This window comes from Saccopteryx leptura, chromosome 9, assembly GCF_036850995.1.
Source record: "Saccopteryx leptura isolate mSacLep1 chromosome 9, mSacLep1_pri_phased_curated, whole genome shotgun sequence".
NCBI classification, from domain to species: Eukaryota; Metazoa; Chordata; class Mammalia; order Chiroptera; family Emballonuridae; genus Saccopteryx; species Saccopteryx leptura.
In genome coordinates, this window is record NC_089511.1 from 61,769,958 (window position 1) to 61,797,508 (window position 27,551).

The window sequence follows — 27,551 nt, forward strand, 5'->3', positions numbered from 1 at the left end:
AGCATATTCTCTATTAGTGGAAAATTTCAAAGAAAGGCTGTACAAAAACTTGTTAAGAAAATTTTAGAGAGGATTTTTCAATAGGTGGTCACTTTTGAAGTTTCTTCCAATCCCAAACTTCAATAATTCTACCAAAAACTCATGTACAATTTGTCTGCAAGGCAGCAGAAAGTGATGGGACAGCATAAGCTCTGGTGCAAGGTCCAACTCTCACTGGAGAGATGCAGGCCTCCAATCCCAGATTGATCATTAACTATATACACAAATATGAACAACTAATTTAACATCGCTATACTTTAACATATCTGTCTTTAATATGAGATAACAATGATTGCTATATTATCCTATATGGTAATTTTATTATGTATTTGTTTAAATACATTAAACACATAATGCTCATAGAATAGTACTTCATACAGAAAAAGTATGGTAGATCACTACTAGTTAGTCATTACTATTATTTCCATTTGAGCTCGAGACTTTCTCAATGTCTCTTGCCTATCACTTTCAGCTTACAAAATGATGGTAATGGTAGTATTTTTCTCACATTTTTATGATAAAGACTTACTAACTTATCACAATTAAAACCTTTAAAACACAAAGACTTGATTTGGGTGGGGGGTGAACACAAAATATGGTGTGCAGAAATGTGTTCTAGAATTAGGCACCTGAAATCTGTATAATTATGTTACCCAATGTCACCTCAATAAAATAAAAAAAAAAACTTTTTAGAATAGTGCTTAGAACATAGTGGGTTATAAATAAATATTATCTAGACATAGTAGTTATTGTATTTTTATTACTATATGAACATACATTTTTTTTTGTATTTTTATGAAGTGAGAAGTGGCAGAAAGACACAGTCCCACATGTGCCTGACTGGGATCCACTGGGCAAGCCCACTGGGGGGCGATGCTCTGCCCATCTGGGGTGTTGCTCCATTGCAACCGGAGCCATTCTAGGGCCTGAGGTGGAAGCCATAGAGCCATCCTCAGTGCCTGGGCCAACTTTGCTCCAATAGAGTCTTGGCTGCGAGAGGGGAAGAGAGAGACAGAGAGAAAGGAGAGGGAGAAGGGTGGAGAAGCAGAAGGGTGCTTCTCCTGTGTGCCCTGGCCAGGAATCAAACCCGGGACATCCACATGCCGGGTTGATGCTCTACCACTGAGCCAACTGGCCAGCACTGCACATACTTCTTAAACCCTTTGTGTTTTAATTCCATCATTACATAAAATAAGAATAAATTATATACTAACCTTAGCCCTAAGTAAGCCAAACTCTAACTCTATAATAGTGAATACGTGTCTTTTGCATTTGCATGTATTATCTGAGTACACACAATGTATGGGAGAATGTGTATGTTGAGAAACTTATTAGTGAAGTTATCAAAATTTACTTTGGAAACAATGGCCAGAAAAATTTTGAAGCAGAAAAATGTGTATTATTAAGTCAGACAGTAAAAGTTACTCAGAAAGGTTAAAGGTTGGAATATAAATGAATCACTGAATTTAAATGGCAAATACTCAAAAAAAACGTGAAGGAATTTTGGAGTGAATTTTTCCAACATTGTCTGCATTGTGTAACTGTCTCCCTCAGTTGTCTTGCCTCATTTTCTCATGTGTAATCTGTCTCCATAAATGTCAACTGAGAAGCATGTAAGCAGACAATGGACTCTATTCATAAAGAGACAAAAGGTCTTGGAGAAGTATAATTATAGATATGAGCATCACTTTTATACTTGGAAACCTAAGAGTATAAAAAAACTGAAATTTGTTAGATCAGTGTACCAAATCTGTTGAGTGAAAAATAAAAATAAAGTCATACATTGTTAATTTGCTTAACTATTTCTTTTGGGAAGTGTAAATACTCTTGTAGCTAAGGGCTAATCAATGAATAGAATTTATCTATCTTTTTAAAAAGCATCAAATAAAACCTCTTTAGAGAGGGGGCTAAAATAATGGAGAGAAAAAGACAAATACATATAACACTGGACAAATTATTTTAAAAAATACAGAAAGAAAAAAAAACTACTTTAGATTTCTGGAAATCAACCAAAGGCAAATAATAAACTGAGTAACTTTTATGCATGAAAATCTGGTAGAATTTCAATTAAAAGCAGTTGGAGTCTGAGATACTCTTGCCCATGGGATGTCCCCATATCCCTGCAGCTTGGCTACGTCAAAGAAAAATCGCACCAGAGTTAATTAGACAAGTAAGACTTTATTCAAGACTATTGCAATAATGCAATAATGGAGAGAGATTGAATTCACCTCTACTGAAACAAGCCTAGAGAGATTTTAAGCACTGGGTAAAGTAGTGGAAAAGTACTAGGGGACATTAGAGAGGGAAAAGCAGTTTAAGACCTATGCCTTAAAAATCACAAACCATTGTTGAGAGAAAGTGAAGGAACATTTGAATAAAATATAAGGTAGTGCATGTTCACAGATCGGAAGACAATACTGTATTAAGATGTCTATTCTTCATAAATTGATGCTTATATTTAATACAATTATCAAAATTTCCACCAGATTCTTTTTAGTATAATTTGACAAGCTGAATAAAACTTTTATGGAAATACAACATTTCCTAAAATAGCCAAAACAATTTTTTAAAAAGAACAGTGTTAGAGGACTTACAATATCCAGTTGCAAAACTTACCATAAAACTCCAGTAATCACAATAATGTGGTGCTGACATAAAATAGTCATATAGCGCAATGGAACTCAATAGAATATCCAGAAAAAAAAAAAAAACTCTTACATATGTGACTGATTTTTGACAAAGATGCCACCGCAATTCAATAAGGAATGGATATTTTTTTCAACAAATGGTGCCAAAACAATTGGTTCCAGCTGGGGAGAAAAATAGAACTGGAATAACGCCCAAAATAAAACAATAGAAAACATGAACTTAGACTCTTACTTCACACTGAACAAAAATATGAAGTCAAAACATGATGGCAGAGAATATTTGTAGTTTTAGGTAAATAAAATATTTCTTAGATATAACACCCAAAATAACTACATAAAAGAAAAAGTTGATACATGGGACTATATCAAAATTCTTTGTTTCTCAAATGACATGAAACAATTAAAACAAGCTGTGTACTGGAAGAAAACATTGATATTTATATATCTAATAAAGGATTTGTATCCAAAATATATAAAGAACTCTTACAACTCAATAATAAAAAATCAATCCAATGAAAAATGGACAAAACTTTGAACACACTCCACCAAGGAAGAGACAGCAGTATATGGAAAGATGCTTAACAGTACTGGTCATTAAGAAAATTAAAATGAAAACCACAGTATGATCCTACTATGAATCCACTAGAATGCTGATTATCAAAGACTGAAAAAAAAATGTTGGTGAGGATGTAGGAAAAATGGAAGTCTCATTGTTGATGATAATATGATATAAAAAGATATAGCCACTTTGGAAAAGTCTGACAGTTTCTGAAAAATTAATTATGTACTTAACATAAAGCCCAGTCTTTCTTCTAGTAACCTACACAATAAAAAGGAAAACTGATCCATCCAAAGGCATGTAAGTGAATGTTCACAGCAATATCATTTTTAATAGCAAGAAAATATGTTTATATCAACTACAAGATGGATAAGTAATATGTGGTACGTGCTTGGAATACTATTCAGCAATTTGAAAGGAGTTAACTAATGATAGATTCAACAATATGAATGAATCTCAAAAAATTATGCTGTGAGAAAGTCAGACATAAAAGACTGCATATTTCATGATTCCATTTACATGAACTTTCTAGAAAAAAACAGAAAGCATATCAATGGTTGCTGAGGTTGGTAGTGGGAAAGAGAATTGACTGTAAGCGGCCATAAGGAATCTGGATTCTGGTGATGGTTACACAAACCTATGAATTCATTAAATATCATTGAACTATAGAATTATAATAGATTATTTTCATGGTGGATAAAGTCAAGTTGTTAAAAAAATTTCAGTATCTAAATTTTTAAGAATACGGCAGATTAACTTCATGTGGTCATAATGAAGAAAACTGATTTAGGTTAAAATAAATTTTGTTTGGGGTTTTAACGGGGATGCAGGAAAGAGGTAGATTTTATTGGAATGTACACATCATTGCAGGCTTTTTCCTAATCAGTCCAAAATATGGAATAAAATAAAATCAAAAATAAAATTTTGGGCCCTGGCCGGTTGGCTCAGCGGTAGAGCATCGGCCTGGCGTGCATAGGTCCAGGGTTCGATTCCCAGCCAGGGCACACAGGAGAAGCGCCCATCTGCTTCTCCACCCCTCCCCCTCTCCTTCCTCTCTGTCTCTCTCTTCCCCTCCCGCAGCCGAGGCTCCATTGGAGCAGAGATAGCCCGGGCGCTGGGGATGGCTCCTTGGCCTCTGCCCCAGGCGCTAGAGTGGCTCTGGTCGCAACAGAGCGACGTTCCGGAGGGGCAGAGCATCGCCCTCTGGTGGGCAGAGCATCGCCCCAGGTGGGCGTGCCGGGTGGATCCCGGTGGGGCGCATGCGGGAGTCTGTCTGACTGTCTCTCCCCGTTTCCAGCTTCAGAAAAATACAAAAAAAAATAAATAAAAATAAAATAAAATAAAATTTTGTAATAATATAAGTAATGCTAAGTAGATTATAATGAAATAACCCCCTTTGCTATTGCATGTAAACATTCGTTTCATGTATATTAAACTTATTCTTCCTTATTGTCTTTTTGAAACCATGAAGGAAATCTATTCTATAGTGGGAGGAATTTAAACCTCTTCTTTGAAGAAAGGAACGTTTTTAGTGTCGATCCTTGCAATAGAGATGGGCCCTGAAGTGAAATCAAAATTTGGGAGGTGAGTTTTAAATAGACAGAAAAACTCTTGGCTCTTTCTGGGCCTTGACTTTGGAATCTCTGACTAGTGATAGAAACACGTGGGAGTTCAGCACAGACTACAGAAGGTCACAGACACCGTGCAGATATATTAAAAGTAACATGACTTCCGTCTGAGACCATGACACCTGAAAAGAAATTTAAAAACAAAAACCATGATATAATTTATTCGATTCCTTTCTCAGGACATGACACAAGTTTAAAATGAGAAAAAAACGATTTATTAAACACTCAAATTAATTTGTCAGTGGCAGAAAAAAATGCTGAATTTAAATCGCTTGAGTTGGGATAGGACTCTGTGTCCTTTCACTCATCACTTGCTTCTCAATCTCTGACCAACACATTGCCTGGAATACAAGATAATCCATCAATAGTGAGCGGATAAATGAATGTCTCATGACATTCATATCCCTTCTGAATAACCTCATTTTTTATCAAATATCACCCTATGTCTTTAGCATGCATGTGTTTATTTCTACATACATAGATATAGTTATTATACTTATATTCTCATGTCCCTGTCACTGCGCCTATAGTCATCTATTGTTTCTATGTGTTTGGTAAGGATTTCTTTATGTTTCACTTGTCATTCTCTTGTATTATGTGTCCTTAAGTATCTCAAAATTTGTCATATAATGTTAATCACTGACCAAATGGAAGGTATTAAAACGACAAAACTAAAAATGAGGTTTTGAGGATATTGGATCAACTTAAACTGGATCCTTTTTAACATTCTGTTGTTAAATGTCTGACTGTCTCTCCCCGTTTCCAGCTTCAGAAAAATACAAAAAAATAAAAATAAAAATAAAATAAAATAAAATTTTGTAATAATATAAGTAATGCTAAGTAGATTATAATGAAATAACCCCCTTTGCTATTACATGTAAACATTCGTTTCATGTATATTAAACTTATTCTTCCTTATTGTCTTTTTGAAACCATAAAGGAAACTACTCAATGAAATATAAAAAAATAAGTATAAGTGAGACAGGAAATGATCATGTAAAAGTAACCTATGGTTATATGCATAACTTGTGCTATAATTGGGATATTAAGTTTACTCTGTAAGTGAGTGTATTTTGCTCAGCTTTATGTTTTGTTGATTTTGTTGTTTAAGAAATACAGCATAAAGCAAAGTGTAGCTTTAAAACCCAGCCTCATTGCAATTTATTTTTATAACAGTGCAAAACAACTCAAGCTGAAAGTACATTCAGGCACTGAGATTGAAATCCCTAACGGTAGGAAAGAAGTTCCATAAACAGATGTGATCATGGATTCTGGGTTTATTTGCTTGTGGCGAAAATAAAGTACCAACTCAATAAGTTTTAATTTATAGGCATCCACTCCAGAAAGCCTTGGGCACTTTGAACAAAACTGCGTATAAATAAAATTTAGCAAAATAAAACCTAATATTCCACATTCTCCATTCACACCAGGGAATATACATTTCCCAAATGGGTAGGGGAGAGATTTCACCAAGTCTCTGGCAGGTGCTTTCTTTGAACTGTAGTTACGCTGTGCTCTAGAAGAGACTGTTATGACTCACTACATTCCTGGACACTTGCGAATGTGAAAGAGGAGCTAGTAATGGTCATCTGTCCCCAGAATATTTTTAGGTGACAGTGACTCTACCTAACTCGTGGTCCTGCAGACATGCAGAGCTTTTCTCACCCATAAGGCATATTATTTGCCCCTTTTCTCTAGCTGAAACCTTCTTTTTTTGTATTTAAATTTGTTTCTATCTATATTTATATTTATATCTGTTTCTCTATCTATCTATCTATCTATCTATCTATCGTCTATATCTATCTAGAGTTATATCTATCTCCACTGGGCTGGTACCCAATATGTGTCTTAACAGCAACAAATTCTGTTTCTACCATTGGGCACATAATATATTTAAAATATTTATTCATGCAGAATACAAATGATGGAACAAAGGGACAGGTGTGTGGGCTCTGACCTTGAAAAAGAAAGTCTTTTCATTGCAGGATCTTTCATTGCTTACCTCACATTTTTTATTGCCAAGGTTTCACTTGTGAATTCCAGTATGTCAGCAGCTGTCCCCACAAACATAAGGAGAAGTTCAGAGAGTTGGTCCCGAGTGATTGTGGCTCCAATAGGTAGAAGCCATCTTCCAATTATTAGCATTAACAAGAATGTTTGATGGAGTGCCAAAGTCCAATCTTTCTCACATACTGTAGATAAGTTATGTACAAAAACTTTAGCCTATATAACAGAAATGCAATACAGATAAAAAGGATTATGAGTTACCAATTTAGAGAAAGACAACACCCTCTTCACCATAGCTTTCAATCAAGGCTTAGCTTTTGTGGTAGGTTATTTTCAGATGATTCTCTACTTACTAAAGAAAGTTAAACTCTTTTCAACTGAATGCTCTGAAAAAATAAAAATGCTAATGTAGTCCTTAAAGTAAACAGCCTTATAACTGAAAGTAATTTAAACCTCACACCTGCTCTGTATATTTAAGGAGCCAATTTAAAAATGTGTTAAAGATCATCTTCCATGTCATTATTCTCTATAATAAAGTATAACACACAAAAAAACTTAAATCCCAGGTTAAAATAAAAAGTGCCTACCTTTCTTTCGGCAAGTTTAAGTCTGAATTTACAAATCTGGGAATATCTTAGCATGATACAAATCTTATGTCTTGTTTTTTATTGCTAAAAACACTATTATATCAAATAAGAATATATAATAATGTTTATTCATTACCTAATGCAAATAAAGAGAATATAAAGTTATTATTTTTATTCTAAATATTTAACATATTATTCAGAAATCCATAAACTAGCAACCACATTTTATTCTGCCCTTATTCTTGGACTCTAAGAAAACTTTACATCCAATTCAAGTATTCTGCATAATATCTCTTGCCCACTCAACTTGTAAATAAATTTTAAAGTATATCATTGACCCTATAGGTCATAATCTTTTAAAGACTATAGGGTATAGGTCTCGAGTAGATTGTATAGTGATTCCAACTGATTTATGCAAGTAATTTAACTATGTGCAAATCTACTTGTCCCTTTAGGTCACTTGCATATGTCAAGTGCAAAGTAGAAGGAGAATAAAAGACAAGTCAAGAGGCTAGATTGAAGCCATGCATGAAGATCTGTAATATTTCATTTGCACACATCTTTATATTTCTTCTATGAGATTTCACATGCATCTTATTTAATTCTTACAGGGAGCATACTAGCAGGGGATATATAATATTTTCAATTATCAGATGAAAAACTGGGATACAGAGACATTAGGTCATTTGTTCAAAGTGATATTGGTAAACTGTGATTGGAGCTTAAATTAGAACCCAAGGCTAGTTCTATTAAAACCTCACAGAATCGAGCGTCGGCCTGGCGTGCAAGGGACCCGGGTTCGATTCCCGGCCAGGGCACATAGGAGAAGCGCCCATTTGCTTCTCTACCCCCCCTCCTTCCTCTCTGTCTCTCTCTTCCCCTCCCGCAGCCAAGGCTCCATTGGAGCAAAGATGGCCCGGGCGCTGAGGACGGCTCCTTGGCCTCTGCCCCAGGCACTAGAGTGGCTCTGGTCACGGCAGAGCGACGCCCCAGAGGGGCAGAGCATTGCCCCCTGGTGGGCAGAGCGTCACCCCTGGTGGGCGTGCCGGGTGGATCCCGGTCGGGCACATGCGGGAGTCTGTCTGTCTCCCCGTTTCCAGCTTCAGAAAAATACAAAAATAAATAAATAAAATAAAAAGGGCCCTGGCCGGTTGGCTCAGCGGTAGAGCGTCGGCCTAGCGTGCGGAGGACCCGGGTTCGATTCCCGGCCAGGGCACATAGGAGAAGCGCCCATTTGCTTCTCCACCCCTCTGCCGCGCTTTCCTCTCTGTCTCTCTCTTCCCCTCCCGCAGCCAAGGCTCAATTGGAGCAAAGATGGCCCGGGCGCTGGGGATGGCTCTGTGGCCTCTGCCTCAGGCGCTAGAGTGGCTCTGGTCGCAATATGGCGACGCCCAGGATGGGCAGAGCATCGCCCCCTGGTGGGCAGAGCGTCGCCCCATGGTGGGCGTGCCGGGTGGATCCCGGTCGGGCGCATGCGGGAGTCTGTCTGACTGTCTCTCCCCGTTTCCAGCTTCAGAAAAATACAAAAAAAAAAACAACAAAAAAACCTCACAGAATCAATAGCCTATCTTATTACTGTAAATATGGTTCAAAGGTAAGGGCCTTAGCCTTGAGTCTCTCCTATATATTATTTTCTAATAGGCTATGTTTAGTTTGCCAAATATCAGGCATGTGAAGAACAAAGGGGATTGGAGGGGGGTGGAGAGGAGTAAGAGGAACAGATTGCTCAAAAAAATTAGGGGATATTTCAAAATGAATATGAAGTGATAAAAAAAGCATTTGATTTTTCTTATTAAACAAGAACATCAGAAAAGCAAACAAGTCAAAGAAAGTTGTTTGATTATGCAAATGAGATACAAAACCCACTTTTATTTCATTGGTGAAAATGCACCATACAAAAGGCTGACAGTACTGGAGTATCTGCACATTCCCTAATCCCCTAATTTTTGTGAGCAGTGTAGATGGTGATGGAAAATTACTTTAGTTTGGGTGATGAGCATATAACACAATATATTCAAATGTTATAGAAATGTTTACCTGAAATCTATGTACTCTTATTCAGTGGTCCCCAAACTTTTTTGGGCCACGGACCGGTTTAATGTCAGATAATATTTTCACGGACTGGCCTTTACAGTGGGATGAATAAATGCACAAAATAAAATTATGAGACTGGCATAAAAACTGTGGTATTTTTAAATATAATTGTTGAACTTATGAGACAAGCGTCAAGAGTGAGTCTTAGACGGATGTAACAGAGGAAATCTGGTCATTTTTTAAAAGTAAAACATCATTCAGACTTAAATATAAATAAAACAGAAATAATATAAGTTATTTGTTCTTTCTCTGCGGACCGGTACCAAATGGCCCACGGACTGGTACTGGTCCACAGCCCGGGAGTTGAGGACCACTGCTTATTGATCAATGTCATCCCATTAAATTTAATTTTCTAAATAAATTTTTTTAAAGTAAGGAAGTAATTTGATTTTGGGAGAAATCATCTTTATTTTATTAATGTGAACACTTAAAAAATATAGGACAAATCCCAATCTTATATCATTTCTTAACAAATATTTGTCTCTCTCTTTGTACATATATTGTCTGACCTAATTAGTAAAGGTTCTTGAATGCTTCAAGTTAAACATATCTATTAATATATATTTATATATCCCTATTAAGCATGTTTAATAAATATAAAAATATATTTTTACAGTGTGTCCATAAAGTCATGGTGCACTTTTGACCGGTCACAGGAAAGCAACAAAAGATGATAGAAATGTGAAATCTACACCAAATAAAAGGAAAACTCTCCCAGTTTCATACCTATTCAGTGCAGTTCGATGTGGGCTCACGCACAGATTTTTTAGGGCTCCTTAGGTAGCTATCCCATATAGCCTTTACAGACTCATCACTGACTGATGGCCTACCAAAACGGGGTTTCTCCACCAAACTGCCGGTTTCCTTCAACTGCTTATCCCACCGAGTAATGTTATTTCTATGTGGTGGCCTTCATTATAAACGCGCCAATATTCACATTGCACTTTGGTCACGGATTCAAATTTAGCGAGCCACAGAACACACTGAACTTTCCTCTGTACCGTCCACATCTTGACTGGCATGGCCATGGGCTGCTCTACTGTATACACGGTGTTATGTCATCATCTGCGCATGCGCACATGCTGTCACATCATCCTACAGAAACTGGGAGGATGCAGTTTTATTTCCTTTTATTTCCTTTTATTTGGTGCAGATTTCACATTTCTATCGTCTTCTGTTGCTTTCCTGTGACCGGTCAAAAGTGCACCATGACTTTACAGACACACTGTATATTGGAAATTCCTAAGACAAACAAACAATTGGCAAATTTCCTTAGGAAAAAATTGAGCTGACAGGTGTAGAGCATATTATCCTCACCAAGTGAAAAGATTTGCTAGATCCTGTAATATACTGTGGGAAATGCTCTCACCGTCTCAATGAGTTTATCCACTCCATGGGTTTGTTCACTTGATATTAGAGTTTGATTGAAGTCTTCTTTGCTGCTGGTATTCTGTGACATTCGTTCAGACTGGCTACTACAATACTAAGAATTTTGTAAAAAGGCAACATGTCAAAAAAAATACCACAATAGGTATGATTTACAATTAAATTATGAGCAAATATGTGGAGTTTAAACAGTATGCATAAACATCTCCAAAACTCAGAGTATATGCTTGAGATAGAAAACCACTTTTCAATTAGTTTGAGAATAGTCTACTATTCTCCCACAAGTCTATGAGGATTTAAATTCTGGGTTCATTGCAGAGAGCTGTAGAATTTTTAGATTGATAACGGGTTCTTTTTTGGAACCCTGGAACAATTGTAAAACAAGCCAACAACCAGGGACATTAAAACATTTGTGATCAAAGATTTAACTCTAAGAGTTTGTTTCATGTTCAGAAGCTTATTTATCAAAAATACCATTTTTCTTAAGTAGATGACCCAATCACTTTCAATGTTGCCTGTTAAGTACTATACCAATCAAAAAATTAACATGTTGCCTGACCAGGCAGTGACACAGTGGATAGAGTGTCAACTAGGATGCAGAGGACACAAGTTCAAAATACCTAGGTCACCAGCTTGAGCACGGGCTCACCAGTTTGAGAGCAGGGTTGCTGGCTTCAGTGTGGGCTCATAGACATGACTCATGGTTGCTGGCTTGAGCCCAAAGGTCGTTGGCTTGAGCTCAAGGTCATTTGCTTAAGCAAGGGGTCACTAGCTCTGCTATAGCCCCCCAGTTAAGGCACATATGAGAAAGCAATCAATGAACAAGTAAGGTGCTGCAACAAAGAACTGATACTTCTCATCTTTCTCCCTTCCTGTCTGTCTGTCCTTATCTGTTCTTCTTTCTGGCTCTCTCTTGGTCTCTGTCACACACATACATACATATATACACACACAAATTAGAAAATAAAATCTGTCAGGAAGCTCTTTTTTTTTCTACCCTCCATCAAAACTACTAGTGTCAGTGTTATGGGTGTAATGACAAGAATAGTTAAGAAAAAGGGTGATGTGCCATATCTCTAACAGCAAAATACAGCTGTTTGCACACTTTTTATATAGCTAAGGCTCCAGAAAAAAGATAAGATATTAAATCTTTGAACCAAGTTACAAATTCTCATTTCAGAGTAGTTTTGAGACTCTACCTAAGAACCAAAGTGTCAGTAGGAAACAAATTTGACCATTTTGTTTGTAGGCATGAAAGCAGATTGTATATTAAAAGTTGTGACCTTCATATGATTTATATCCTTATCACTAAAAATTCACAGACATTATACTTTAAAGAAAAGTCATCTTTACTTCAGTATAAGATGGTAGCAAATAGCTCTGTCATCCATATTATTATATAATGGTATAACCTATCTGAGTCCTTCTCTGCTCTTGTAGTACTATTTATAATACATTGATAAGACTTTCTTTTAAGTGGCAGCTGCATTAGGACTGCTAAGAACAACTGGTTTGACTGCTTAAACCGAATCTGTCTTTATTGGTTTTAAGGTAATATTTTTTTACACTCAGCATCATGTAGGTGAGTTTCTGTAGATGACCTGGGTGCCAACAAGCCACATTTTCATGGGCCATGTCTTATAAACTCTTATTAGCTTAAAAAATATTCCTTTGGGGTCAAACCAGACTGACACCATCAAGACCAGCAAGTTTCCAATGCTATAACTGTACCACTTCATAAATAAACCTAAGAGTTAAGGTCATAATCATGGTCATAACAATTTTGTTTCCATTCATACAGACCTTGCCAGGTTCAGGAATGAAAGTACATAATTGATCATTTAGGAGAAATGTCTACATGAAAGAGGTCAGGATGTTTTCCTAGTGCCAAGTCATAGGTTAGATTCATTCAGGATTTAGAGTAAATGGAAAAAGTGAAAGGAAATCAAATTATACTTGCCCGTCATGAAAAATTCAGATGATTTTGATACTAACTCTTGTAAAACATAGAACACATATTGAGAAAGGCAGTGTGGTTAACAGAGTAGGGGGTCAAGACATAGGTCATAAACCCCAGACAATTCTTGATTACCTGTATGGCCTGGAGAAAATTACTTAATCTTTAAGAGACTTGGGATCCTCTTTTATAAAACAGAAATGTATATACCATGCCTAACTCATGTAGTTCCTGGGTTTATAAATAAGAAAAAATATCTGAAAATATTTTGAAATAAAGAAAATTGATTATTATCACAACCAAAATTCCCTAAATAAAGAGAACGTTTTTATTCTGTCATTTCTTATTTAAGTGCAAGTCTAATACATTTTTGTTTCTTTTACTCTCACCTTTTTTCTATTTCCATCTCTGCCCACCCTGCCCAGTTCAATCAATGGGCACTCACTTTAATTCTTCATGTCAAAACAAGTCAAATCCCTTTCTATTAAAGGTCCAATTTCTTTTGTAGTATGAAAATCAGAGAGGTATTGCCTGTGGCTCAAAAATCTTTTTTTATTAAAAAGAGCACTTCTGGTTGCAGGCTATTTGTTGTAATGGAGTTTGACTTGTATATCAATTAACTGTGCCACATATTTATATTATAAAAGCATTTGGGGAAATGACTTGTTAGTGTGGATGATAGCCATGCCACAGAATTGGATATGAAGGGGGGGGCGGGGACGTGATTCAAATCACCAGAGCCTATTTCCATACTTTTAAAAATAGTGAGTGGTAAGGAAATTGAAACAGTCCCCCAACTCCCTATGATACAGTTTTTAAAAGTCATAATAACTTGAACCAACCAATCTTCTGTTACAAAAGTATTTTTACTACAGAGATAGAGATATCCTATGACTTTAATATTTATTTAAACTGGAGATTTAAGGCAGCTAAATATTTTCTTCATGCCTGCACTATTGGTATGTACTTGTGGAATTTTACAAAATAGTTCACAGAGCTTAATTCCCCTCTGTGTGCCTGAATCTTGGAGCAATTATTTTCTAGGTAGGTCTGAATATCTGAAACATATAGAGGAGGCTTAACTTTGCTATAAAATGACAAACTGTAGCAAAGAAATCTGTATAGGGGAAAATTCTCACAGGTCTTACTTATAGGTATTTTATCAATAAAGGTAATAAAATAATATTATATCATAACTACAGTTTATCTGTAAAACATAGTCTTGTAACCCAAACCTTGAAGATGTGAAGTCCAGGATGGTATCAAATGGGCTCTACTAACCAACATCCCTGATGTTGTACAGGTGCATTAATATAAGAATTGGCTGAATGCAGCCTGGAGCCTGTTACCTAGTGTTGCCCAAGTAAGAAGCAACACACTCAATCCCTCTATTAGGTATCTACCCCCAAAACTCAAAAACATGGGTACGTAAAGACCCATGCACCCCTATGTCCAGCGCAGCATTATTCACGGTGGCCAAGATGTGGAAACAGCCGAAATGCCCTTCAGTAGGAGATTGGATAAAGAAGATGTGGTACATATATACAATGGAATACTACTCAGCCATAAGAAATGATGGCATAGTACCATTTACGACAACATGGATGGACTTTGATGACATTATACTGAGTGAAATAAAAGTAAATCAGAGAAAGCTAAGAACTGTATGATTCCATACATAGGTGGGACTCAAAATTGAGACCAATACATAGATAAAAAGTGCATTGGTTACCAGGGGGAGGAGAAGGGAGAAGAGGGAGGAGGTGGGGTAGGGGAAGGGCTTAAAGAGAAACAAAATATAGGGGGACGGAGGATGATTTGACTTTGGGTGATGAGTATACGGTATGATCGACTGTCCAAATGATGTGGAGATGTTTTCTCTAAATCTATGCACTCTGGTTGACCAATGTCATTTTGTTAAATTTAATTGTCTACATTAAAAAAAAATCAAAACCTCTTTTTCTATATATAGATTAAGGTCTCTTATTGAAAGCTATTGTTTATTTTCTAGGTCAAAGTGGTCCTAATTACATACAGCCCACATTTCTTAATGATGCTTCTCATGACTCCTCTCTTTGACACTTATTTTGAGGCTTTAGAGTAAAATTCCTATTTCACTAAAACAGCTTATGGGGCCCTCAAGAATAAATATCTTATCATCTAAAAGCCTGTATTTTAAGACAGACTATCTCAAATAGCCCCTCCAAGTTTTATTACATTTATATAGATGATAGGGTTTGTTTTTGTTTTTGCTGTTTCTAACTATGTCATTTTGGAGAATGCTAGATAATCAAACCATGCCCATTCATAGCCCCATATAGAAACTCATTAATGCTACAAGGGTTAAAAACAAAATTTTATACCCCCATGTACACTCTACCATATTTGGGTGGAGGTGTTAGTAATAATATCTCTAACACAAATTGTTAATTAATTATATAATCTTAAGTCTTAAATAAATGTAATATTTATATTGATATTGACAGATCATGAATTCACTTCCTTTTGCTGATGACCTCTTAGTTACTCAATTCTTGATAATGAAGGTTTGAAATATGAAGGTAGTTTATTGCTGAATATTCCACATCCTACTTCTCAAAGGTTGTATGTACCTGGTTCCCATGGTGCACTTCAAGAATCCATAGTGATGGAACGATGTTAATTAGATATACAAATATGGCTGGTGAAAACCTGTGGAAGAGGAAAAAAAAGATATTTCAGTTTTTAAAAAAAAATTAAAAGGAAGTAAAAATAAATGCACATACCCTAACCACATTAAATCAAACCTTTCCATCTCAAGTGTTTATCTCAGTGGGGGGGAAAAGCATTACGTGATTTCTGCCATATGGATTATAGAGAAATAACGTAACTGTAAAAGGTGCTAGCAGCTGTCATTCTTACTAAATCTCTAATCCAATTAATAGAGGTTAAATTGAATATGGTTTAATGAGACACTGCCAATTAATTTCAGGCACAAAACTGGATATTTTTAATTTGATATGTTTTACAAAAAGCAAATACAGCAATAGTAAATCTTCTTGGACTTTTTAACATTGCAATTTCAGGAAGATTGGCTACATTTTTCAACCTTGACTTGGAATTCTTAGAGCTCAAATAGTAACATCCTGCTAGAACACACAAAAAATGATAATGAATAAGAATGAGCAAAATCAACTGGTTTTTTATCTGTGTCTGCAAACCTACTAGAAAATAAAAATACGCACAAACAACCACAGAAGAAGGGTTTGGTGTTGCTTTTTTTTAAAGACTATATATATTCATTATTTTCTGGCTCAAATTTGTACTCAGGCAGACTATGGTCAAATGCCAATTTTTGCCACTGACCTTTCAGTTTGCGTCCTAAATCACAAAACGAGGACAGTCACTGTCTTAGTGAGCTTGATTTACCATAACACAGTACCATAGACTGGGTGGCTTGATCAACAGAAACTCACTTTTTCCTAGTTTTGGGGATTGAAAGTCTAAGATCAGGATTCTGTTTGGTTGAGGTTTGGTGAGGGCTCTCTTCCTAATTTATAGATCGCCACCAAACTGCATTTAATTTAGATTGGACTCTTATAGACCATCTCAAAGGCAAAATTGTGAATAAATGTAACTTCATTAAAATACTTTTAGTATACACATGTGATGGTCTAAAACAACCAGGAAAATAGAAATGTCAATTGCTCAACAAATAGAATACTAAAACTGTACTATTATAGTCCAAGGGAGAAAAGTGAACAAATTTAAATGAAAAGGAACGTTTAGAATGGACTTTATTAAAAGGCTTTCAACTGTTTTACTAATATCTTCTTTCAATTTCTGGAGAGAGGAAAGGAGAAAAGGCAAGAAAAAGAGAGCTCTTTCTAAAAAAAAATCAATACGTAATATAGATAATTCTCCACCTTTGATTTCTTGCAAAAATCAATTTTGAAACAAAAGTTTATGGGTCATATTATTAAAATCTGAGTTGGAAGATAAGCTGGACTGCAGAGAGTTATCACAAGCCTCCAATATAAATATGCTCATAAAAAGAAAATAAACAATTAATTTTTTGACCTTACATATCAAGGAAAACATCAGGAGAGAATACTTCCTTTGTGAGATCGGAAAGGAAATGAATTTTAATTGGAGGAACAGTTGGAATATGTAAATGTTTGTTTGAATACCTCAAATGTTGGCTGGATTGCAATTTTTTTGACTCTTTGAGGATTGATTTTGGGATTAACTCCTTTAGCAATACTATTACAATAATAATCTAGGGAAAACACTCACTAAAAATATAATAGCTCTTGAAAGAGGTTAAAAATAAAACAAGCAATAACTTATAACATTTTCTATGTATAAGATTTATTTCTATAATTGGAAAAATATTATCCTATTTAAACATATTTCCTCTAAGTAGGAATCTAGTTAAGTTAAAAAAAAAAAAAAGTCAAGGTCCAAGGTTTTCTGTGTTGCCTATTACAAAAAATCGAAATTCCATAATCTGATATCCCAAGCTTCTATTATCTAGTCTTGTCTCTACTTCCTCTTCCCCTTCCTTAATCACATCCAGGTATGCTGAGCTACTTGAAACCTGTTGTGTAGTTCCAGTCTACTGCGCATTAAAAAAAAAAAAGTTTTGGAAGAAATCCTTTGCTTCAATCCCTCTTCCTTAGACTTGTCTGACATGAGTGAAAAGGGGGTAGAATGAAGGAATCACACTGAGGACCCAAGAATTAATCATATTCAAACTATGAGAGGCTGAGTCCATTGACTCTATTGTCATATTTCTCACTATCTTAACCCAGCATCTCAGAGCATTTCCTAGAACTACAAAAAGCTTTCGGGTAGAGTTAATACTGAAATACATAGAACCACACAGTGATCAACAGCAAATCAGAGGCAGGAGTGTCCTGCTCTCCTTCCTCTGTCTGTAATTCTCCAGAAGCAGGCTATAGCAGTTCTACAACTCAAAATCTCAAAAACTTTGTGGAGAAAATAAAAGTCTCTGTTATTTAGAGAAGTATTAAAAACATTTTATTTTCTCTAAAAAGAATAAATTTAAGCCATATATGTTTTATTTGATCAAGAGTCCCTGTTAATAAGGTGACCAATCATCCTCCTTTAGGGAGGACAATCCTTTTGTAGATTCTGTCCTCCCTTGAAAAGTGTCCTCCTACATGTCCTCCTTTTTGATATTGGAAGACTAATCCATAAATGTCCGTATTTGATCAATGCAGAGTCGATCCATTGCATGTGATGTGACATATTTGTATTTGACATGATGATCTGTCAAGGATCAGTATAGTGCAGCGAGATGCAATTACAAGATGTGTGCGTTCCGCATGGGAGACCTTGAGAGAGTGCTCAATATACCGAGCGCTCGAATGGCTTTGTGTACTTCTTACTGAAACATGACACGGCACATATGACATTGTAGACTCACGATTATTTCTCAGTGAATATTCAATCATAGACAGGTAAGCACAATTCATGTCTTATTAATTCATTATCTATTTAATAATTTCCAAAGACATATAATTTTATTTACAAGCATTTTTCCGAAATTTGAGTTTTAAAGTGGAAATCTAACCTCAAACCATATCTATTAATAATGCATTGTGATTAAATAGTTGCATAAAACAGACGTTTTTTAATTAGAAAATGATAAATACACCTGAATATTACTCCAAATTAGTGGTTTTGTTTGATATTTAGTTTTGTTAATTTAGATTCCAGAAAATTTGCCTACCATGATGTAACGTTTTCAGTTCTTAATGTGCTTGCATCATTCGTTTAGCTCTATATTTTGTTTTTAATTTTAAGTTTCATTTAAGGGATGAAAAAATCAAAAAAAGAGAAAATTCCATTTTAACGATAAATGGAAAAAGGAATTTCCATTCCTCATATCAAAGAGAGATACCATTGTTTTCTGCAATATTTGCAGCAGAGAATTTTGTATTACTGTTGGGGGACAAAGCACCGATAACGGAACACTTGACCATCAACAAACATAAGCAATCATTAGACGCATCAGCTTCCAATTATAAAGTAACAAGTTTTTTTTAAACTTCAAATTATTCTGAAGATGAAAAACAGTTGGCTACAATGGAGGGAACATTTGCATTTCACACCAAATTCCCAATCAAAGTTTTCTAAGTATGGATTGCACAACAAAATTATTGAAAAAGTTTCACAATGCAAAATTTTCATGTGCCAGGACAAAATGCAAGGCTATTTTGAAATCAGTATTTAAAAATTACTGTGACAAAATACTTACAGAGGACTTGGAAACTGCAGCATTTATAACAATTTTATCTGATGCATCAATCATAATGAAATTAAATTGTATTCAATAATAGTAAGATATTTTAATGTTACCAAGTGCATTCAAGTAAAAAATTTAAATTTAGAATCCATTTAAGGCAAAATTTCTGAAATTTTGTCAAATCATCTATACAAAGTAATAATTGAAAACAGTTTGAAATTTAAAGTTGTTGCACTAATGGCCGATAATACAAATACAAATTTTGGTGGGTGAAGACGCAAAAGGGTGAATAATATGTACGTAAAATTACAAGAGTTACTTCAAAAGAAAATACTAGGAATAGGTTGTAGTGCACATGTTTTGTCAAATGCAATCAACACAGCATCATGTGCCATGCCATTTGATGTAGAAGTAATAATAACTACAATTTATTTGCATTTTAGTCATTTTACCATTTGTATTGCTAATTTAAAACAATTTTGTGAAGAAGCAAATGTTGAATACAAAACACTTATAGGATATTCAAAAATTAGATGACTTGCTCTAACAACTGCTATAGAGCGTGTTCTACAATTATTTGAGCCTCTCCGTTCATATTTTTTTTAAAGATTTTTTTTTTTTACAAGGACAGATAGAGAGTCAGAGAGAGGGATAGATAGGGACAGACAGACAGGAACGGAGAGAGATGAGAAGCATCAATCATCAGTTTTTCATTGCGACACCTTAGTTGTTCATTGATTGCTTTCGCATATGTGCCTTGACTGCGGGCCTTCAGCAGACCGTGTAACCCCTTGCTCAAGCCAGCGACCTTGAGTCCAAGCTAGTGAGCTTTTTGCTCAAGCCAGATGAGCCTGTGCTCAAGCTAGTGACCTTCGGGTTTCGAACCTAGTCCTCTGCATCCCAGTTCGATGCTCTATGCACTGCGCCACCGCCTGGTCAGATCATATATATTAAGTTAAGACAAATGTCCTAAAATCCTGGAATCATTTTTCAATAATAAAATATCTGATGTATTAATGTATTTTGTACATAATCAAAGCATCTATTTTTCAGAAAGCAATTCAAAAGATTGAAGGTGAACACATTTCAGCTACAGAAGTTAGTCTTATTTTGAATGACTTTATCCTTCAATATAAATATCATTTTGAAGAAAAATTTCTCTCTTTAATTATAAAAAGAAGCCTGACCAGGTGGTGGCGCAGTGGATAGAGCATCGAACTGGGATGGGGAAGGACCCAAGTTCGAAACCCCGAGGTCGCAAGCTTGAGCGCGGGCTCAGGGCTCATCTGGCTTGAGCAAAAAACTCACCTGCTTGGATCCAAGGTCGCTGGCTTGAGCAAGGGGTAACTCGGTCTGCTGAAGGCCCGCGGTCAAGGCACATATGAGAAAGCAATCAATGAACAACTAAAGTGTCGCAACAAAAAACTGATGATTGATGCTTCTCATCTCTCTTCGTTTCTGTCTGTCTGTTCCTATCTATCCCTCTCTCTGACTCTCTCTCTGTCCCTGTAAAAAAATAAATAAATAAATAAATAAAATTTAAAAAAATTTAAAAAATATAAAAAGGAAAGAAAATTTTCAGACTTAGAGGAATCAAATCCAGGCATAACAGAAAAGTTTATCAAAGAAATGCAGAATATTTGCCAGACATGTTTTCAACATATTGAAGAATGGTCTGCAACAAACATCACGGGAAATAACAGTTTTCAACGGTGTTTTTTTTACTTCATTGCAAGTATATTGGACAGATATTGAATCCTGTCTTGAGTTTTTATCTAATGCCAGACATCAAAATAGACAATTGTCTCTTTGAAGAAATTAGAAGACTGAATGTATATTTAAATTCTGAAAAATTAACACAATGGGAAAATGAACATGTTGAAATTGATAAAAGATGGGTGGAAATATTCAGCCATTTCAAAATAAACATATTCTATGTGAAAATTTATTTATTTTTGTTCAATTTACATTGTGCTGCCCTGGAACTAATGCAGCAGTTGAAAGAGTTTTTTCAATTGTTAGTGATTTTTGGACAAGTGAGAAATCAAGTTTGAATGTTGATACTCCAGCTGCAGCACTTGCTATAAAATTCAATACGAGGTATATTTCTTTTTCAGCTATTTCCCAATATATTGTTACAAGATGATACATTGACAAAAAATATTCATTTAATGGAAAAGTACTCATTCAGATAATATTACTACTAATAAAAGTACTCATTAGATAATATTATCTAAATGAGTGCTTTTTTCTTACAATTATTATTAAAAATTAATATGCATGTAAGCATAATTACAATATAAAATATTACAAATGTTTTTATTATGCATTTATCATATTATAGTGTATTATTGTTGCGATGAATAAAATATCTCTTTTATTTACAATATTATTTTCTTCAATTTATTTTTGTCCTCCTTTTCATTGTAAAGAAGTTGATCACCTAACTGTTAAAAATAAAGTGTTCTATGCTTCTTCCACTTTGGTTAATCTGAGAAGAGAGGTTCTGAAATGGCTTTATAGCAAATGTCCCTCCAAACTAAAATGACCTGTTTTGGTATGCCCTCCCTTTTACATCTCTACCCAGAGACATCATACCTGTATTTCAAAGGCATGCCAGGAATTAATCTTTTTTTTTTTTAATATATTTTTAAAATTTTTTTTATTTTATTTATTCATTTTAGAGAGGAGAGAGAGAGAGAGGAGAGAGAGACAGAGAGAGAAGGGGGGGAGGAGCTGGAAGCATCAACTCCCATATGTGCCTTGACCAGGCAAGCCCAGGGTTTCGAACCGGCGACCTCAGCATTTCCAGGTCGACACTTTATCCACTGCACCACCACAGGTCAGGCCAACCAGGAATTAATCTTAACATGTATTTATCCTGTGACCCAACACATTCTCTGCTGTTTTATAGTTAGGTGTAAATGAGACTTAGTTTTCCTGATTTCCTTGAAGGCAGATATTAAATCTTATATCTTTATAACCCTTCCCTCTTCCCTTTCCTTCATCTTCTCTCCTCAGTACTATCAGGTGTCTTACTAAGCCTATAATTAATGGATATTAAACAAATGCTTATTTGCTCAAATGTCTGAAATTATGAATAAGGGAGGACTGAACAAATGAAGTGAATAGAGCCTACTGGCATCTCCAGGACCTATTATTCCCATTTCAGGAGGTCCAGTACCAACGGTGCTCCCTGAATTACGTGAGGAATTGTCACACTGCATTAGAAATTTCAGAAACTTAGGAGACCCAATTTTGAACCTTGCCTTTTCCATTCATTCATCTTTGGAAAATCACTAACTTCCCTGAGACTCAATACTCTTGTCTATAAAAGGGGGATAATTATAGCCACCTCATAGGTGGTTGTAAGGATTAAATGAGATAGTGTGTATTATGGGCTTATTATTTTACTGCTCAATACACACTAATTGCTTCCGGATACAAACTTAGCTATGCAAATATACTTATGGCTGAAAAAGGACCCAGAGGCTACCCATTTAGAAGACTGTCTTCAATTAGCTTATAATCAATCCTATTTTTAAACTATAATTCTCAAAACTAAACTTATTTAAGACTCCTTGAATCGAGGAAAGTTGCTTGTATGGCTGAGGACATCATTATGCCTAACAACACATCCAGCCCATGCAGTCTGTCATAAAGCCATCGTTTAGACGGCCAATTGGCCATTATGCCTTGTACTATGCTGCACAGTCAGGGTTCTGCTGACCTCTTGGGCTCTGTTACTTACCATTCTTCCTCACTGTGCTCCTCTAATAGTGCTTTTCTTTCCATTCTGAAAAAAAATCTAAGTGCCTTCCTCACTCAGGTCTTCACTCATATATGCCCCTCTTGAAATATCTCGCCCACCTCACCTTTCACCTGATCATTTCCGACTCCTAGTTCATGTCAGCTATATGGGATCCACAGAAAAACTTTCCTTCCCCCTGCACTCTAAACTAATAATCCTTGTTATGCTTGTCTCATTGCGCTCTTCAATTTTACCCCATATATTTTCAAAATATGTCACTATATATGTGCATATGTGTGTGCATGAGCGTTGCCATCTCCCAGCAATTACAGAAGCACAGAACTGCATCTTCCTGCTCATCATGGTATCCTCATCGACTTCTATGTGCATGACACATAGTGGGCCCCCCACAGCTATAGAGGGCTTTGATAAAACTGTGGTTGATTTACAGTTCCTACTTCCTTGTACTCTGTTGCTGGTTTGACTAGAAATCTCTTCTTGAAATATCATCATAAATCAATTTTATCAGAAGTTTTATTGAAGAAAACTGATTATTCTGTTCTTGTATGAATTTAGTATTGTTTTGTTGCTATGAAAGATTTAATATTTCAAGGTGACATTTTAGCTGTTACTTATTATTTTGAAGGTTTGCCATATTCTTGATGGTGCGTTGTCAGGGCAATTTATTTTTTGGAGTTAAAGAGAAATATGAGTGCTAAAAATTAAAAACTAAGCCTGATCCTACTTTGTTCTGTGTAAGTAATGAAATTGGATGCCCTTTCTCAGAAGCTACCAAATCATTTCACTCCATCTTCATGTCTCAATGGCATCAGAAGTAAGCAGATGCCAAGCACTTTGTATGAAGATTAATACCATAGATGAGTCTAGCAAACTAAAAAATAAATTAGTTTCTGTACCTACATAAAAATAAAATGCTGCTCATGGACTATTCATAGACTAACAAAAACTGATAAATGTATGAGTAAATGAATAAGAAACATTCAAGTGAAAATATTTACCAAATTGAGAATACCCTATTTCTAGTAAGCTATTGCCCTTAGAAAATCAGATTTGTTACAATACCAATTACCACTAACTTCTCAGAATATAGAATGTGCCCAACATTCATACTTAGCCTTTTGCTCAGATATTTTTTTTTAATTAAAACCTTCCTAAAAATATTCCTTCTCTCTACAAAAGTTTGTTTGTTATTTCACAGCCCTTAGCCAGTGTACCAAATCTCCATAAAGCACCCACAGGAGCACCATCTTAAAAGATTTTTTCTTCATTTGTTTATGGACTAATTTACTAATCAAATATGTTTATAGATCTTGCTACTTATATGCTAGATAACTCTATGAGCTCTTAAAGAGCTATACTTACTCTATTTCTTATCAGTTCATTTCACTCAAAAATAAAACATTTATCATACAAAGTTGTCATTTCAACAAATTATAATAGTTTTCGCAAAATGATTATGTAATGACATTTAACAGTTTAGCCCTGCAATGAATTATATTTCCTTCAACTAACTATTAGTGTAAAATTTGGATTCTACTTTCATCCTTTTAAAAATTACAATTATTTTTGTTTTCTTATTGGAAAAGTAACAAATTTGTTCATTTTAAAGACATAACAATAAAGAAACAAATAGGACAAAAACTAACCATGATATGACCAACTAGACTATTTAGCTTTGTTCTCTGCAAACAATGAGGATTCTGGTCTTCTAATCATATGTATAAACCTGAAAGTAGTTAAGATTTAAGTGAATCAAAAATAATGTTCCAAAATTATCTCAATGTGAATTGTGATGTTAATTTCTCATTATTCCCTACTCTACAAAGGTAAGAATACTAGCCCTAAGTTTCAAAATCCCATATTAAACTGCCTTGAGTGGCCTCAATAAAATTTCTAGAGTACTTTATTATAACAGGCCTGTTTTCATGGAAATCAAAAAGTTAGGTCACGATACACTTTCATGGCCCATAAACCCTGCCTAACAATTTAGGTATTGTCTGTCCTGCTTACATGCACTGTAGACTGTTTCTTCTAAGTGGGCCTTAATATCCATGACTTCCATAGGGGTTGCTCAGCAGGGGCTTTCTGTTAGTACAGGGCAATGAGAAGGCAATATGACAGCCTCAGCATATCATTGCCTCTTTGTGGTCCCTCAAAACACCCCCCATGCTCTTGCAGAACACACAACCCTTGAACACCTACAAAGTAACAAATCTAACCCTAGCCACGACCCATCTGTCTTCTTAATTAGAATGTCCCTCTTAACCACTTCCCTCCCAGTACCCTCTGGCTCTGTCTGCCACTAAGAGGGCGTAAGGCCACAACTGAAAGGCCTGACAACCCCCAAATGGAGAATTAAATATGGAATATGTGTGTTTTAATAGATGCCAACATCAGACTGCAGGTGGGGTTTTTTTTGTTTGTTTGTTTGTTTTTTGTCTTTGATCTTATGAGCAGACTAAAAACAAGAACAGAAGAGACAGGGAGGAATTTCAAATGGGTTGGGAATACTTATTGCAATGAAGTCATTCTTTTTTTTTTTTTTTTTCATTTTTCTGAAGCTGGAAACGGGGAGAGACAGTCAGACAGACTCCCGCATGCGCCCGACCGGGATCCACCCGGCACGCCCACCATGGGGCGACGCTCTGCCCACCAGGGGGCGATGCTCTGCCCATCCTGGGCGTCACCATATTGTGACCAGAGCCACTCTAGCGCCTGGGGCAGAGGCCACAGAGCCATCCCCAGTGCCCGGGCAATCTTTGCTCCAATGGAGCCTTGGCTGCGGGAGGGGAAGAGAGAGACAGAGAGGAAAGTGCGGCGGAGGGGTGGAGAAGCAAATGGGTGCTTCTCCTGTGTGCCCTGGCCGGGAATCGAACCCGGGTCCTCCGCACGCTAGGCCGACGCTCTACCGCTGAGCCAACCGGCCAGGGCTGAAGTCATTCTTTATACGTCTTCAACCCTCAAAGAATGCCCATGTTCAGGTTTTGTTAAAACTACTTCTGAAGGGAATATTAAAGCTCTTAATTATAATTTTCATTATTTGTTGTTCCTCACTTTAAAAATAAAGTAATACTTCCAAATTATGAAGTAAACCAGTAGCAGTAGAACTATACACTTCACTTAAAATTTTCTGAGAGGATATCTGATACAAGAACAAGCTTTATTAAATTAAATCTGCCTCCCTCCATTCAAACCTCAGCCAGTATGGTTCAGTATGACTAAACAAGTTACAGGAACAAAATATGCATCAATTTTAAGATCTATGTACTGTTTTTCTCATAAAATTTCTGAGGCAAAGCAAATTCATGACATCTTCCTAAATGAATTGGTTCCAACTGAAACCCTAAGTACTGCCATCATAACATTCCCTCAACCAGAAAAGCCCTTCTCTCTCCTCACTACTCTTGTAAAACCACCAGCCACTTCAAAGGCCAGTAAATAAATCACTTACAAGAAATTTTCCTTGTGTAACAAGCCTACCATACTGACTGCATCTTTATTCTGCAACCTTTCTGCACTCTTGAACTTAATTTGTGGAAAATTAGTCGGTTCTCAAAATGTTGTTCTCGTATGAATACATACATTGTCCTATTCTCATAAAGGTGCATATATTTTATATTCCTTCAAGACCACCATCATAGCAACTAGAACAATAAGTGATTGTTTAATGAATAAATGAAGGTAAGCACTAATGACTATGGGAATTTTAATGGCCTCTGGGGGATAAAATGAATTATGGGTATTATTTATGTAAGGCTTTACCATAATTTAATTCAGTCTATAAAAAACAATGGTATTTATTTATGTTCTGTAGAAGAGACTGGTTTTTTACTTTAGGAGCAAATATAAAGACAATCTAGAATTTTTATCCCTGTTTTCTTTTCTTTTACCTTCTGTTTTGTTTAAAAGGATGTCTGCTTACACAAGAGTGTCTTTGAGCCATGTTCTTATGTAGTCTGAACTCCTCTATATTTTGTTATAAGCAAAATTATCCCAGTGTTCACTCTCAGGTCACCTAGAATTTACCTACCTAATTTTGAAAAAGAAAACTATGTCACAACACTTTCTCTTCTCTAGGGAATACTTGGCCCTAAAAATGTATGTAGATGTATTGTCCACAAGCAAACACTAATTTATTAAAAGCAGAGCATAACAAATAGGCTGATGGAATTTAATCCTGGGATAGGGAATCTTTCTCTATGCATTGGTTTTCTCATTTGCCAATAAGAACAAGAAAAGTACACCAGGGCTATTGTGGGGAGTGAAGCAAGCAATATGCACTCAATGCCAGTGCCTGGGCCAATAAATGAGTGCTCACTGGAAGGTAGGAATTGTTTTTTTGTGACTTATTATTACTAGTTTAGACCTTAAACAATCTAGCCTTGCTGTGCAACAATGTCCTCATCACAAAATGGTAATAAAAGTGTAAAGAAACTCACAGAGTCATTGTGAGAATTGCACGAGAAAATGAATGTAAGGTAGGCTGGCAGCTTTGGCAGTACTACGAATTGATACCTGTTACCACCTCCATTATCACCATCACCTTCATTATCATTCTCACACCTGTTGATAACAGGGGGTCAGAAAATGCCACAGCCAGTTTATAAAGAGACTACTTCAA

At 35.8% G+C, this 27,551-nt stretch overlaps 1 protein-coding gene across 2 annotated transcripts in view; it reads right to left on the reverse strand.

Annotated features, from left to right (window-relative positions):
* TMEM26 (transmembrane protein 26) overlaps positions 1-27,551 on the reverse strand; it is a 50,898-nt gene that overhangs the window by 15,585 nt on the left and 7,762 nt on the right. For both annotated transcript variants that reach the window (XM_066349754.1, XM_066349755.1), the window contains exons 2-4: positions 15,518-15,596; positions 10,932-11,045; positions 6,877-7,097 (exon numbers count right to left, since the gene is read on the reverse strand). In XM_066349754.1, the coding sequence (XP_066205851.1) occupies positions 6,877-7,097; positions 10,932-11,045; positions 15,518-15,596 (414 nt within the window). The remainder of the gene's footprint in view (positions 1-6,876; positions 7,098-10,931; positions 11,046-15,517; positions 15,597-27,551) is intronic.